This window comes from Lampris incognitus, chromosome 6 (assembly GCF_029633865.1).
Source record: "Lampris incognitus isolate fLamInc1 chromosome 6, fLamInc1.hap2, whole genome shotgun sequence".
Lineage (NCBI taxonomy): Eukaryota > Metazoa > Chordata > Actinopteri > Lampriformes > Lampridae > Lampris > Lampris incognitus.
This window is the reverse complement of record NC_079216.1, coordinates 61,182,983-61,198,975: the sequence shown is the minus strand read 5'-3', so window position 1 is coordinate 61,198,975 and position 15,993 is coordinate 61,182,983. Positions and strand designations below refer to the sequence as shown.

Here is a 15,993-nt window from a genome sequence, read left to right as displayed (position 1 = left end):
ATGCAACACATTTAGTGGCCGAAACACGCGTCTGGTCTCGTGCGTGGAGTAGAAAAAAAAGGCTTTTATTTCAATTATATTGTTATGTACAGCAAAATGAGACAAAACCCAGGACCTACAATCTCTTCAATTCACGTTTTCACTTTTAACGTACAGTCAAAGGCAGCTTGTGAAATCGCTCAAAACTTAATATGGTGAACATCAAATCCCAGTGCGCTCTACTCTACAGCTCAGCTTAACTGCTCTGGGCTCCGCCTGATCCCGGCCTTGACCACGGGGACCCGCAGCTATGCTAAATCCTCTCGGGCGGCTTACCCGTCTAGGACCGGTCGAGGCGGGCGCCGTCACCCGCCTCCCGGTCGGCGTGTGCGTCCTGCTCGTAAATGAAGCTGTAGCGTCGGTACACCGACCCCCCGCTGCTGGTGTACACGACGTCGGCTTCGTCGCCACTGTCCGGCTCGGGCACGCCGTGGGGCCCGCTGCTGGCGTCGGCGCTGCCGCTCAGCCTCTCGTACTTCCGGCTCCAGCACAGCTGCTTCCTGGCGCGGGCCTTGGCCAGGGCCAGCGCGGCCAGAGCCAGTCCCAGCGCCAGCAGCAGGGCGGCGGTCAGGGCGGCCGAGGAGTGCTCGGCAGCTCCGGGTGACTCATCCTGGCCTGCTGTCCCGTCCACTCCCAACTCAGGCTGGAGGGCCTCCACACACAGAGCTGGAGCCATGGAGGAGAAGGGAGGTTAAATACAAGTGAGCGGGTGTTGGGAGGGGGAGCGGAAGCTAAAGCAGAGGTTTCTCAACAGGGGCGCCGGGGCCCAAGAGGGGGCCCTCAGCGAGGTGTGTGGGGGGGGGGGCTTCAGATGATAGGAAATCATTGAAAGCCTCAGTCACAAAACATCAAGACATAATTATTCAGCTAGCACAAAGCAAACTGTCAACATTACATAAAATATAACTTTTTACTGTCTTTAGTTGTCACACTCTCGCTATGAGTTGGAAAGGATTTGAATCCTTCCGTTATCCAAGCCGCTTATCCCAATCAGGTTCACAGGAAGCTGGAGTCTATCCCAGCAGTCATTGGGCCTTAGGCGAGGGGGGGGGCACCCTGGACAGGCCGCCAGACCCTCTCAGGGCCCATAAACACACACATACACAAGCTCAGGGACAATTTAGTCCGGCCGGTTCACCTGGCCTACACGTCTTTGGACTGTGGGAGGAAACCCACGCAGACACGGGGGGGAGAACATGCAAACTCCCCACAGAGGACGACCCCCGAGGTTGGACGACCCCGGGGCTCGAACCCAGCACCTTCTCGCTGTGAGGCGGCTGCGCCACCGTGCCAGCCAGTGAAAAGGAGTTTTGCTTTGTTGATACCCCAAGATTTCCCACAACAGCAAATGTTTGGGGTGTTTTTATTTTTTTTAATCCCTTTTATTCTTCCACGAGCTTAAATGGTTTTCGGGTCTGCCGTGGTGCAAAACGTCGGCGAGCGCCGGTCTAAACTGCCCCCCTGTGGGTGCTTCAGACTGCGCAAGAGGGTCTACCTGAGCGGAGGTCGCAGACGCAGCAGTCGGTGCCGTTCCCCCCGGCCTGGCAGCAGGGGGCGCAGCGCTTCTCCACGGCGCGGAGCGCAGAGCCACGCGGACAGGTGAGACACTGGTCAGGTCTCGGGCCCGTGCAGTGCCTGCACGTGCGGTCACACGGCTCGCAGGCCTCCTGCAGAAAACAAGATTTTCACCCGTGAGTCGTGACGACCTGTTCCTCCTCCCCCCCCCCCGCGGCGTCGTTTACCGCAAAGCAAACGAGTCACTGGCGCGGCCCCGGCGTGACACGCGGCTCACAACTCACCGCTTCTGAGAAATAGCGCCCCTCCTCGCAGCGCGGGTAACAGACGTTGTCCTTTAGGGTGCTGCCGCGGTCACACGTCACGCAGCTCTGAGGCGAAGCATCTGCAAACACACACCCACGCAAACACACGCACACACACGCAAACACACGCACACGCAAACACACGCACGCACACGCAAACACACGCACGCACACGCAAACACACACACGCAAACAAACACACACGCAAACACACGCAAGTCTGTGACTCTCCTTTATCCGTGCAAATAACGGCGATGACATAGTGACGTTGACAGATGACTTCTGAGAAGGGGACAGGACCGCGATCCGGACTTGCGCCTTCCGGGTGTCTCCAGCAATATTTACATAGGGTTGCCATATGGCGGTCGTCGGACAAACACGACAACTTCGGTACCAACAACAAACCGCAGAAGGAAAGAAAGAGGAAGAATAGACGTTGCTTGCCGGGAAGCACCTTTGCATGTCTGACAGCTGGTGTGGCACTGAAGGCAGCTGCGGCCGAGCTGGTAGAAGTGGCGTGGACAGCGCTGCACGCACAGCCCGGCGCCTTGCAGCTCCAGCAGGGGATCGGGACAGGCCCTGCAGGATTCGGGCCCCGGTCCGTTACACAGCTCGCAGGAGCGGTCACATTTCTTGCAGCGGGAGCCCTCGTTGTAGTACCTGATCAGATGCACGAGACGATCCACACTGAGCCATCAATCCATTACACCTCGCGAAATTATACTAATTACCGTTCATGGCTGAATTTGGTGAGAGTCAAAAGTGGATACTCGGTGACACTCAGACATGCTGACTGTAACGACCAACAAATCAACATTCATCTCACTGGCGCCGTTCTTACATTAAAATGCAGGGCAAGGGCTTTACCTGAGATCAATATATACACTGGACAGACAGACAGACAGACAGACAGACAGACAGATAGATAGACAGACAGACAGACAGACAGACAGGTAGATAGACAGACAGACAGACAGACAGGTAGATAGATAGACAGACAGACAGACAGACAGACAGACAGACAGACAGACAGACAGACAGACAGAGAGATAGATAAGATAGATAGATAGATAGATAGATAGATAGATAGATAGATAGATAGATAGATAGATAGATAGATAGATAGATAGATAGACAGACAGACAGAGACAGACAGACAGACAGACAGACAGACAGGTAGATAGATAGATAGACAGACAGACAGAGAGATAGATAGATAGATAGACAGAGACAGACAGACAGACAGACAGGTAGATAGATAGACAGACAGACAGGTAGATAGATAGACAGACAGACAGACAGACAGACAGACAGACAGACAGACAGACAGAGAGATAGATAGATAGACAGACAGAACCCATTTTATGCTCTTGCTTTTAATTAATTCCACTTTATATTTCTTTTACTCTTGTTTTTCATCTGGTAATGTGGTTTTATTTCTTGCCTTGTTTTATTTTATTTATTTTTTTGCCTAGGTCTGTGTTTTATTACCTTTAACTTGTTTTATCTGTATTGTTGTTGAGTTTTATTGTCTCCCTTGTTTTCAATGTGAAGCACGTTGAGCTGCTTTTTATGTATAAAACGTGCTATACACATAAAATGTATTATTGTTATTATTATTAAACCTTGGGTAAAATAACGAACCAAAACCAGATTCAAACTGCTGACAGAGTTCCTGCCGTTACCTCTCTGGCTGGTTATAAAAGTTGCAATGGCAGCGCCCACGAGATGATCAAGTCCACTGAAAAACATGAACATGAATCATAAACGTATATCGTTATTATTATTATCTGCCTTCCTTATCGTATTTCTACCAGGGGTTTACTTTTCCTTGGAAGGAATGGCCGAAGTGCCAAGAGGAGAGGTTTGCAAACCAAATATGTGGTTTTTCTTGCCAGCTCACAAGATAAGGTACCAATAACTTTATGGATGAGGCAAGCAATCTCTTGTACTTTTATTGTATTAATGCTTTTTTTTGTTTGCATTTATTCTAGTGTTGTGTAATGTCTTTACAAGCAAATAAACGGTCACTGCATTTCAAAAGAGCTTTAAACATACTTTCCTTGGGTGACGTCCGTTTGCATGTCATGTCGGTGAGCCACGGTGCTGAGGAGTTTCGCCATGAATAAGATCCTGTTCACTTACCACTTCACAACTCGTTCATGCACATGAGTATGTCACACTTGACTTCTACACTAGTGTACATAGGGTGGAGAAAAGGAGACAATAGACGTTGTGTCTTGGGTTAAACATTTCCTGGCAATCTCCAATGTATTTGGAAATCTTACCCTGCTGGACTTTATAGATGATACAAGAAATCCGTTGTACTTTTATTGCATTAATGCTTATTCGCATTCACGTTGTATTGTGGCGAATTCGGGGGGCAACCACAGGAACTGCCGCAGCCGGGACGCGAACCCATAGCTCCCGCACTAGTGGGAGACATCGTTAACCGCTCGACTAAAGGGTCTGCCCCCGTAGCTACCGAGCCAATTCATCCGTGATTGTTATGGGGGGCGGGGGGGGGGCACGGATGAATAGGCTCGGACGCGCTTCCCGAAGGACGGGGGGTAGTGTAATGTGCATGGATAAGTAGACACGTTAGCCCTTGGCTAAAGGGTCGGAATATTTAGTCGAGCGGTTAGCGATGTCCGCGGGAGATACGGGTTCGCGTCCCGGCTGCGGCAATTCCTGTGGTTGCCCCCCCCCCCTTAATTCGCTACATTGGTGTCAGAAGTGGGATATGTGTCCCAGTCAAAAAACACATAAAAAGAACTTCCCTCAAACCCTCAAAAGACCTTCTTTTTATTGATAATTGGCAGCCCATTTCTTTGTTAAATAACGACTACAAAGTTTTTGCTTCAGTAATTGCTGAAAGAATTAAATCTGTGTTAGATCCAATTATTGATGAAGTTCAGTCAGGTTTTATGAGAAAAAGACATATTTCTAACAATATCAGGCTGGTTTTAGATGTAATTGATTATTCATTCTTATGTCCTGATGACAGCTTAATTCTTTTTTCTTGGACTTCTATAAAGCTTTTGATACGGTAGAACACAAATTTATTTTTAGTTCCCTGGAAAAATGTGGTTTCGGTGACTTCTTTTGTCAAGCTGTTGAAACTCTGTATGCCAATAGTACTAGCTCCATCAAGCTGAAATGTGGTACATCTCCAAGGTTTGATTTGAAGCGTGGCATCTGGCAAGGTTGTCTGCTCTCTCCATATTTATTTCTTCTATGTACTCAACTCCTTACTAATCATATTAAGAATAGTCTTATAAAAGGGCTCTCCATTGCAAGGAGAGATATTATAATTAGTCAACTTGCTGACGACACTACCCTATTTCTTAAGAATGCTAGTCAAGTTCCAATTGCTGTTAACACTATAGAATCTTTTTCTGCAGCCTCTGGTCTTTGTTTGAATTTGAACAAATGTGAGCTTTTTTCTCTTAAAGAGTGTAACATACTCCATATCTCTAACATACCGGTTAAGGAAAAATCTGTCCCTCCTTCCACAGCCTCCACCTCAAAGGCTGCTTAACCTGAGCCACTCCCCACCTGTCCCTGTTCTGCAGATTTTCACCTGCTCCAGATCGCTGCTCTGCCCGGCTCTCTCCACCACCCACGGTCTCTGCTCCCGGTCCTGTTTCCCCAGCCCAAGGAAGCCCAGCCCAATTCCCTCCACTGTGTTTTTTCGCCTTAGCTGGCCCCCTGTAATAAACTCCGAAGTCAGTTGGAAGCAAATTTTGTGTCTGCGCCTGAGTCCTTCCTGAGTGTCCCGTAGCAGAAAAGATTACCTATCTAGGGATTATCTTTGTGAGAAACGAAGAAGAAAGATGTTATGAAAACTTTAACCCTATTATTGAGAAAACGAAGGAAAAGCTTAACCATTGGTTGCAAAGAGATTCATCTTTAAAAGGGCGAGTATTATTGGCCAAAGCAGGAGGTTTATCCTGTCTCACTTATGCAGCAATCCCTCCGTTTGCCAATAATCAGACTTGCAATGCAACAGATACATTACTCTTCAACTTCTTATGGAAAAACAAGACTCATTATGTTAAGAGGTCTGTCATTATGAATACATAGGGGGGCTCAATTTTCTTGATTTTTACCACACTTAATACCTTTAAGCTTAATTGGATAAAGCATTTTCTGAACAACCCCACTTCTATTTGGAACTTTATACAGGATTATATTTTTTTTTCCAAGATCGGTGGTCTTAACTTTGTACTTTATGTGATTACAAGATAGAGAAACTTCCCTTAAAGCTAGCTAAATTCCACAGGCAGGTGCTTTCGTCATGGTCTTTAATTTACGAGCACAAATTCTCTCCGCACAACTGTTTCATTTGGAATAATCAACATATTACATTTAAGAATAGGTCTTTATTCTGTCGAAATTGGTTTAGCAATGGTATGTCTGTCAACCAATTACTTAATGCTAATGGTCTCCTGTTAAGGTATTCTGAATTCCTTAATGCCTATGGTATTCCTGTTACCCCAAAGGAGTTTGCAACGGTCACGGACGCTGTTCCTTCTGGAATTCTGACCTTCCTAAGGGGTTCCGAAGGACCAGCATCCTTGCCGGCACTTGATCCTAAATTAACTTTCATGGGTAAAGTCTGCCTGTCTACCACCTTAAGGAATAATAAAATTAATATTCGTTCCTTATTTCAATCTGACATTACTTGTACACCTTCTGCTGTCTCCTATACTGGTCTAGTTTTGTTGGCAACGTGAATTGGAAAAATATATGGCATCTCCCGTACAAACATCTTCTTACTAATACAATTAGGGTAATTTATTTTAAAATGTTACATAGATTCTATCCTGTAAACGCCTATCTAGTTAATAAGTTTAAGAAAGACTTGTGAGTAAAATGCTCTTTATGTGATTTGCACCCTTGAAACTATGCTGCAGCTGTTCTGGCGATGTCCTTATACTGTCCAATTCTGGAAAGACCTATCACGATAGATTATTGATAACGTTGACCCGGACTTTTCTCTTTATTGGGAAAAGGTATTGTTTGGTATTCCCGTTAACAATAGTAACAAAAGTAAAGAATTCTATATCATAAATTTGTTGATTATTTTAGCAAAGTATCACACTCATAAGTCACAAATTTAGCCATTCTAAACCCCTATTTTTAGTTTTTGAAAATGACACCAGACAATACATGAAGACCACGACTGACTGGAAAAATAAGAAAGCTGTGAAGACTGTCTATTTTTGCAGTCTATTTAATGTCTTCACTTGCAGATTCCCCCTGGCTCCAGTTAAATTGTTTTTTTTCTGTTTTATTGTTGGTTGTATTAACAACTCTGTTGTTTGTATTTGTTGCTCTTGTTTGACAGATATATCTGAATGCTGGATATTGCGTCTTCTGTACAACTTATTTAATAATAATTAAAAAAAAAACTCGGTTGCTGGCATCTCTCATCTGGCCATAAATGTGATTTTAGGGCGACCATTTGTCTCCTCGACCACATCCCCACTCCTTACACCGATTAGCAGCAGGAAACGATGGATTTTGATGCAAGTATCTCTTTAAAAAGAGCTTTAAACGCAATTTCCTTGGGTGATGTACGTCTGCATGTCATCTCGGTGAGCCGGGGTTCTGCAGAGTCACCGTGCATCAGTCCCTGTTCACTTACCACGTCACAACGGGCTCACGCACATGCATATGCCACACTCGACTCCTACACTGTGCACACAAGGGTGGAGACAAGGAGACAATAGACTTGGTGTCTCAGGGTGCAACATTTCCTGGACTCCCCGGCTCATTTGGAAAGCTTACCCTGTCGGACAATGCGCCACGCAGAGGTGAAGGAGGCTCAGGTAACCCGCGGAGCAGCCGAGGCAGTCCTTAGGTGACGTGCCGGTGCAAGTGGAACAGACGTGGTCACACGGCAAACAGAAACCCAGGGCCGAACCATCAGCATCCTGTCTTGAGACGTAGGTGCCCGCTGGACATTCGTTCACACAGGTGCTGTCTGGAGTTAAAGCACACACACACACACACACACACACACACACACACACACAAATCTTTTTTCTTTTCTTTTTTTTGGGGGGGATTCCCCCCCCCCCAGTTGTATCCGGCCAATTACCCCACTCTTCCGAGCCATCCCGGTCGCTGCTCCACCCCCCTCTGCCGATCCGGGGAGGGCTGCAGACTACCACACGCCTCTTCCGACACATGTGGAGTCGCCAGCCGCTTCCTCTCACCTGGCAGCGAGGAGTTTCGCCAGGGGGGCGTAGCGCGTGGGAGGATCACGCTGTTCCCCCCAATAATTTCACTGTACAGGTGTTTCTGTTGATTGCTCTGCTCTCCACACCGATGGTAGTGAAATCAGAGCCGGCCCAAGGCATCAGGGGGGCCCCCCCCAAGAGCGCTTGAAATGTCAAACACGACAGGTTGATAAATAAATAAATATATATATATATATATATATATATTTTGTGTGTGAAATATCATATCAGCAGTACTCACCAAAAAACAAAAAAAAACAAAATATTTTGATATCATGTTGTTAACAGACCGACAAGTAGTTAACTTGTTCAGCAAATCAAATTCTGCTTAGGGCCCCATAAAGCCTTGGGCCGGCTCTGGACATATTAGCGGAGAGTGCTTACTGTGGAGGTATGTCGGCACAGCGCAGGTCTGGCAGTCGTCGTGGCCAGGCCCCCCACAGGACCGACAGTGCCGGTGGCAGGCCATACAGGTGAACTGGTCATCGTGAAGGTAGGTCCTCGGTGGGCAGTCGGTGTCACCCGTGACTCCGCACAACAAAGTGTTTGGGTCCAGTACCAGGCCCTTCTCACACTGCGTGCACTGGTTGGCCTCGGGACCGGAGCAGCTTGCACACGTCTGGTGGCATTCTGCATGTGGTTCAACACCAAACCGGATCGTGTTTGTCTCAGTGTTACTCACTCTGAGTAGCGACAGGTGGTATCCATTTGTAAGTTCCTTTGAAATGTATAGCGTGGTTTTACGTATAAATCCTCTTTATGTGAAAACCGCTTAGGTTTTCACAGTTAGGACAGATCCACGTGTACAACAACAACAAAAACATCTCACATCAAGTTCAAATGGACATGGCAAGACATTACAAAGATAAACGATTACACGTGGAACTGTTAATGTGTGTATTCGAAAGTGGATAATATTTCTGTTATTTTTTAAACCCCCCCCCCCAATTACCCCGCTCTTCTGAGCCGTCCCGGTCGCTGCTCCACCCGCCCTGCTGATCCGGGGAGGGCTGCAGACTACCACATGCCTCCTCCCATACATGTGGAGTCGCCAGCCACTGCTTTTCACCTGACAGTGAGGAGTTTCGCCAGGGGGATGTAGCGCATGGCAGGATCACGCTATCCCCCCCCCCCGAACAGGTGCCCTGACTGACCAGAGGAGGCGCTAATGCAGCGACCAGGACACATACCTACCCACATCCGGCTTCCCACCCACAGACATGGCCAATTGTGTCTGTAGGGCCGCCCGACCAAGCTGGAGGTAACACGGGGATTCGAACCGGCGATCCCCGTGTTGGTAGGCAGCGGAATAGACCGCCACGCCACCCGGGATACAATTTCTAATCCTGTTCAAATCATATCTATCTCACCTTGGCATTCCCCTGCTGTGCTCTCATAGTAGGTGCCAGTGGGGCAGTCTGCGGAGCATACCCCTTCATACAGTTTGGGGGTGACGGAGGAGCAGGTCTCGCAGTCGTCTGCGAGGGCACCCGAGCAGCTGCTACAGGTGTGGTGGCACTGACCGCACCGGCCCTCCTCCATGTCTTCATAATAACCCGTGGGACAACTGGCCTTGCACACACCACTCAGGATCAGGTAGAGGAAACTGCACTCTGGAGACAACGACGAGGCGGGCGGTAAGTCGAGGCCAAAACAGGGGAGACCTCAGTTTGTCCGACAGTGACGTGTTATTAGTTTGTAGGGCATCCAGGCCTCAGAATGAAAAGGGATGTGGGATGGGATGGAAGACTACGGGTTGGGCATCCGGAATCGGTTCCACGATTCCGATTCCAGGGGAACCGTTAAGAAAGTCCAAATTTCGATTCTGCCTAGCGGTTCCTCAATGAGCGTCACTCGCGCGCACGTTAGTTTCGGTTTCCGTGGCGGCGGCGCGCGCGGCTTCCGTAGTTTCCGGCCTCCGCAAGTGAACCGCGCGCCGTCACGGACCAGAGCGAGGGCAGATATGCTAATTTTTCTCAACAAGAACTGTTTCTAATTTTTTTCTTTTTAAATGTGTAACCGGTTATTTTCTTGCCCGGTGCGGGATTCGATACGGGGTGTACTGCACCACAAGGCGACGTCGCTAACCGCTCGGCTAAAGGGTCAGACCCGTGAGCTAGGGACTAACGCAGGGGTACCCAATAGGCGGCCCGCGGGCCACGTCCGGCCCGTGACGGGTTGATTTATGGTCCGCGAGAATTTTTGGAGAAATGCCAGAAAGAAGATTTTTTTTTATTTCCTTACCAAAAAAAAAAAAGTTTTAATTTCTTAGTAAAAGTAAGACTAGTAATATATCGAAAAATAGATGAAAAATCTCTGTTTAAATTATAATACCTGCAACGTATCGACACCAAAACAAACTAACGAACAACATGCTGCTGGAGGTTGAGTGGCCCGTGGTTTTAAAAGTGGCCCTAAAAGTGGCCCGCTATGAAAAGTAATTGGGTACCCCTGGACTAACGTGTCTTCTTAGTAGTTTACAGTCGTCACGCTCCCCGGAAGCGCGCCCTCGCGCTTTGTTATTCCCGCGCTCCGAAGAGACTTCTGAGGATCTGCACACTTCCGGATCGCACCGCTGCCACCAATGTAACCGGTTATTTTCTTGCCCGGTGCGGGATTCGATACGGGGTGTACTGCACCACAAGGCGACTTCACTAACCGCTCGGCTAAAGGGTCAGACCCGTTAGCTAGGGGCTAACGTGTCCTATTAGTAGTTTACACAGGTATTTCTGATTTCTCCCAATTTAGTGGCCAATCGATCCCTATTTTAATTCAAACACCCACCCTCGTACTGCGTTCGTTCGCCAACTGCATCTCTCCGGCCGGCCGTCTCGAAGGAGAGGCCTCGCCACTTTCGTGACAAGGCGACTCCAGGCCGAGCCACTGCTTTTTCCGACACACCCAGAGACGCACTCATGTGACGAACACAAGCCGACTCCGCCCCCCTCCCGAAGACAGCGTTGCCAATATTGCCGCTTCATCAAGTCCGGTCATAGCCGGATCTGACGAGACCGGGGCGCGAACCCCGGTCCCCAGTGGGCAACTGCATCGACACAAAGCCGATGCTTAGACCGCTACACCACCGCGGACTAGCACTGTTTCTAATTTAAGGAGTTTAATACCTGGTAGTCCGGACCAGGGTGTGACTGTCTCTTTATTTCTTCATCTTCGTGTATGAAGACAGCTGTTGTAAGTGTAAATATAGTGTAACGTGCAGGGATAAATAGACTCGCAAGCCCTTGGTTAACGGGTCGGACCCTTTAGTGGACTGGTTCACTGTGACGTCTTGAGTTGATGCAGATGGAGGAAAGCAGGGGGAGCTAGAGGACAAAATACGATGTAAGAGACTGTAAGAGGGGAAGGAGTATGACGTGGGTTGTTGAAGTAAAGAAGCGTACGCTAACACGTGTCTTCGAGTGGTCCCTTAGCAACACAACATTCACGTAGTCGCCTGTGGTGCAGGAGACACAGGTTTGCGTCCCGGCTGCGGCGGTTCCCGGGCTGCCCCCCCACCCCCCGAATTCGCTACCATAAGAATGAGACATTCACATGAATGACCCGTTCTTAAAACAGAATGGCTTGTATCAAGTTTTTTTTTATTTATAATTTTTTTCTTCCGTGAAAGAAGCATGTGACCAGTTTTGACCCCGCCTCTTGAAGAACCGGAACCGAGAACCGTTAAGAACCGGAATCGAAAAGCAGATTCGGAGTCGGAATCAGAATCGTTAGAATCCAACCGATGCCCGACCCTATCGGTGGAAGACCGTCCCAGTTTCTAAGACGGCTGACAACTCACTGAAGCAGGTTCTGTCGTCTGAGCAAACGTCGCAGTGGGGAGGGCAGCGTCTGCAGGTACCGTCGTCCGCAGGGTAGGTCCGAATGGAGCAGTTGAGCCGACACGAACCGCGCTCCAGGAATTGGCCATCGGTGCAGGAAAGACACTGGGTCTTTGTTCCATCGCAGGTCAGACAGGAGCTGTCACAAGCTTCGCATGACCCCTCCGCCGTCTCAAAGAAGCCTCTACGAAAATTAATTCACAGGACAACCTTTGCAATAAAAAAAGACCACTGTAACTGGATAGGAGCACACGGGATTTCATTATTTGTGTCTTTAGATGAATAACACATCAAATGTTGTCCCCCCCCCCCCCCCAAAAAACTGCTTACTCTGGGCAGTTGGACCAACACCTCCCTTGGTGGAGAAAAAGTTTATAGCTGCCTTTGGAGCAGCTGACGCAGTTATCGCTGGTCTCCGTGCAGGCCTCACAGTTAGGAGAGCAGTCCTCACACAGCTGGGTGGCAGAGTTGGCATAGGTGCCGGCAGGACAGCGCTCGACACACGAACTCTCCTGGTCTAGAAAATACCCTGTATCACACGCACGCCCATATAAATGTGCAAACACACACACATGCACACACACACAAACACAGATGTGTACCCCAAAATGATCAGGTGATAACAGAATAACATCTAAATCCTTTGGCATAGTCAGTAAGAATGTATTCATACCTGTGAAACAAGAGGAGCAATCGAGTGCTTTCGGGCCAAAGCAGGTCTTGCAGGACACGTCACACGAGTGACATGCACCATATTTTCCTGACAGGGTACACATGTAAAAGAAAAGGACTTCTTTGTTTGATATCAACATAAGACATGAAGAAAGAATGTCCAGGAGGACGTCCCAGTGAAAAGGTAACTGAGGAGCGTCGGTGAAGGTGTTCCCTCTTTAGCTAACTCCTCCACTAGGAGGCAGCATTGTCGCCTATATAGCTGTGTAGCTCAGAATCTCAGATTGGATGTCTGATCTGAAATCACAAATGGCAAGAGACGGAGCACACGAGCAGCGCGTGTTTTGATTGAGCTCGTTCACTTGTCAGAAAAGCGAACAGGTGCTGTGGCATGTCGTGTAGTGCTGTAGGTTATGAGCTGTAATCAGAGGATCGATGAGGAAATAAAAACGAACAGTGCCGATTAACCTGCGAAAGGCGGCCTTGGTTGTAAGGGTTTAACCCAGTGTTTCTCAACCCAGTCCTCAAGGACCCCCTATTCTGCATATTTTCTTTGCAACCCTGAATGGGTACCTGTTTGTAGTTATTCAACCAATCAGCCATGAATTTTGTCCGATGTTGCACACCTTGCATAATTAAGTGCTGCGAGATGATTGGTCGAGTAAGTACAAGCAGGGCTACCTATGCAGGGTTACAATGAAAATCTGCAGGATAGGGGGTCTTTGAGGACTGGGTTGAGAAACACTGGTTTAACCTGTGTAGAAATGACACATGGCTTGTTTGCATGGAGGAGAAGCTACAAACTATTCTATAAACGTTACCTCACTCCCGTTACAACGTATGTAAATATCATCATCATCATCATCATCATCATCATCGGTTCCGTAACCCATGATGGAGGCGGTAGGAGCACGGCTGACGCCTCAGCAAGTCTCTCCCACCGTTTGTGGTGATTGAGTTTGGCTGAGTCATCACTGTGTTCCAGTAGGGGGCGCACGTCTCTCCTCTCCGGGTGTGGACGGCCGTCGGTTCACAGAGGAACCCGTCCGCCCTTTGACAGGTTTTGGTTTTTGGTCCTGCTCGGTGTCCACGCACCCATATGTAAATAAGAGCGTGTCAGATTATGCAGGAGGTGACATGTAGGTGTCCTACATTTTAAGTTAAAACCTCTTTTAAAGCTTTTGGTTTCCGTGACTGGTTTTAACCGTACAAACGAGTAAAGGGGAAAAAACTGCTGCAGTCTCGCATGCAACGGAAATGTTCATTTAAGTGGTTGTAATATGTGGTGAGTGTACATGGGGGGGGGGGGTAAGTGAAAAGGGGAAGTCTTCAATCTGACGGATAGGCAAGCATTGGACCCATGGTTGAAGTGAGACAAACTTAACCCCCCACCCCCACCCCATGCCACCCTCATCCTCAGGCTTACGTTTCAGCGGCTGTGTTAGGTGAAGAGAACGCCCCCATGAGGAGGGACAAAGTACCACACTGTCTCCTTGTAAAACGTGGCACGTCCCCCATCACTGGATGCTGCACGGCAGGGGTGTCAAACTCCAGGCCTCGAGGGCTGCAGTGGCTGCAGGTATTTGTTGCAACCGTGCACTACACCACCTGGTTTAGCTAATTAGCTCACCTCCTGGATCAAGGAGGGAAAGGAGCTAGTTTAATCAGGTGGTGTAGTGCATGGTTGCAACAAATACCTGCAGCCACTGCGGCCCTCGAGGCCTGGAGATTGACACCCCTGCTGTACGGACTCTGCTTTCAGCCGACTTGTCACGCGGGACGCGAAAGCCAGCAAGTACATGTGTTTATTTGATCCTACCCTCGACAGGTGTGAGTCGTCATTCAGAGGCTGCAAAACAGACGCCCACCGAGCGACTTTAAATCGCCCCGATGGACCCGCGTCACGGCGGCTTTGCATACCGTCAAAGAACTGGCCCTGTGGGCAGTTGACCAGCGGGCATTGCCCGTGGAGCGAGGGATTCCCACCGACGCACAAGTCGCAGTCGGTGGATCGCGGTCCGTGGCACGTCTGGCATGAGCTGTGGCAGGCTTGGCAGCGCCACCCGCCGGAGTCGCTGAAGGTTTGCTGGGGACACTGTTTCACACAATTGCCATCTGAAGGGAGGGAATTAAACAAAACAAAAAACAAAAACACCATACCGAATGTGTTAGTCATTATCGGCCATCCCCTCCCCCCCACCCCCCGATGTCCATTTCTTAAAACTTTCAGCATTTCGAAAAAGCAACAGTGGCTGATAAAATTGTTGTAATTTTTAAAATGTCAAAGGATGATTGAGGAAAATTGGCTCTGAAGTGCTCCCAGTGAAGCGCTGCACCTTGCAGCCACATCCCCCCGTCTCCATTTTGCAGCAGACGGGAGGGTCTAATCCTCTCCTCTGTCGAGTTTCCCCTCTAGCTACCCTTTCACGATCCCTTCCACTCCAAATCCACCTTACTGCCCAGGCAGGACACAGTGACCTAGAATATTTGAAATGAGACCCTGGACAATCTTCACCTTGAGAGGGAGCGGGGTCTTATCCTGTTCCTGGCTCCATATGTCGTATAGGTACACGGTATAACCAGAAGTCTAGAAGGTATGTGTTGTGCCAATGGCAGGTGTGTTTCTTAATACTCTTGCTTTCTAGTCTTTACTTCATGATCCCAATACTCTACTTCACTGTCACATATTAACTACCACTACTGCTACTTTTGGCTGCTCCCGTTAGGGGGCGCCACAGCGGGTCATCCGTCTCCATCTTTTCCTGTCCTCTGCACCTTCCTCTGTCACACCAGCCACCTGCGTGTCCTCCCTCGCCACATCCATAAACCTCCTCTTTGGCCTTGCTCTTCTCCTCTCCCCTCACAGCTCCGTCTTATATTAACTATCTTGTGTGAACCAGGGAGCCAGTAAAGGAGAGCAGAACACACTCATCAACACCGTGAACTCGAGTTTGCATAAGCCACGGACTTGCATGTCTCTTGTTGCAGAGGGCTGAAATGGAAGTGATTTGCAAGCCAAATGAAGACTCGGCACCAAGCTGTCTCTGACAAAAATCAGTGACTACCTTCACACATGTAATGATTTCAGGGGGTAGGACTTAAACGACATCCGACACAGAGTGATGCAAGACAAGGTGGACTTGCAGTGGTGAGAGAAGAGGCAGTTGATTTTGGAAGCCTTCGTCTTTTTCACTGTTTGTTACACAAAACATATAACGTGCTATTGTTACAGGTCCCAGGTAAGGGGCGGGGCCAGTAACAGGAAAGTGGGTCTGTTTTAAACAGAAAGAAAGCATAAAACAGGACACGTGGTTGACTTGTTGAGCAGGCCGGAGACGTCTGAAGGCAGAGCCCACTGCAACACACTTATAGAAG

General features: G+C 48.7%; 1 protein-coding gene across 1 annotated transcript; it reads right to left on the bottom strand.

Moving 5' to 3' along the window:
• Positions 1-51: 51 nt before the first annotated feature.
• LOC130114711 (proprotein convertase subtilisin/kexin type 5) lies at positions 52-12,640 on the bottom strand. The gene is made up of 10 exons (XM_056282595.1): positions 12,620-12,640; positions 12,277-12,475; positions 11,907-12,130; positions 9,481-9,723; positions 8,495-8,740; positions 7,656-7,851; positions 2,314-2,519; positions 1,839-1,939; positions 1,535-1,706; positions 52-705 (listed from the first exon to the last, which is right to left on the bottom strand). Exons 4-10 carry the CDS (start codon positions 9,650-9,652, stop codon positions 320-322), a joined length of 1,479 nt encoding a protein of 492 aa, XP_056138570.1. The 5' UTR covers positions 9,653-9,723; positions 11,907-12,130; positions 12,277-12,475; positions 12,620-12,640; the 3' UTR covers positions 52-319.
• Between the last annotated feature and the right edge of the window lie 3,353 nt (positions 12,641-15,993).

Excerpts from the sequence above, each read along its gene's own strand:
- LOC130114711 (XM_056282595.1), bottom strand. The coding sequence starts at position 9,652 with ATGGAGGAGGGCCGGTGCGGTCAGTGCCACCACACCTGTAGCAGCTGC. Across the intron at positions 2,520-7,655 it reads GTGGCGCATTGTCCGACAGG|GTACTACAACGAGGGCTCCC; the intron begins GTAAGCTTTCCA and ends GCATCTGATCAG. Across the intron at positions 706-1,534 it reads CGTCTGCGACCTCCGCTCAG|CTCTGTGTGTGGAGGCCCTC; the intron begins GTAGACCCTCTT and ends CCATGGCTCCAG.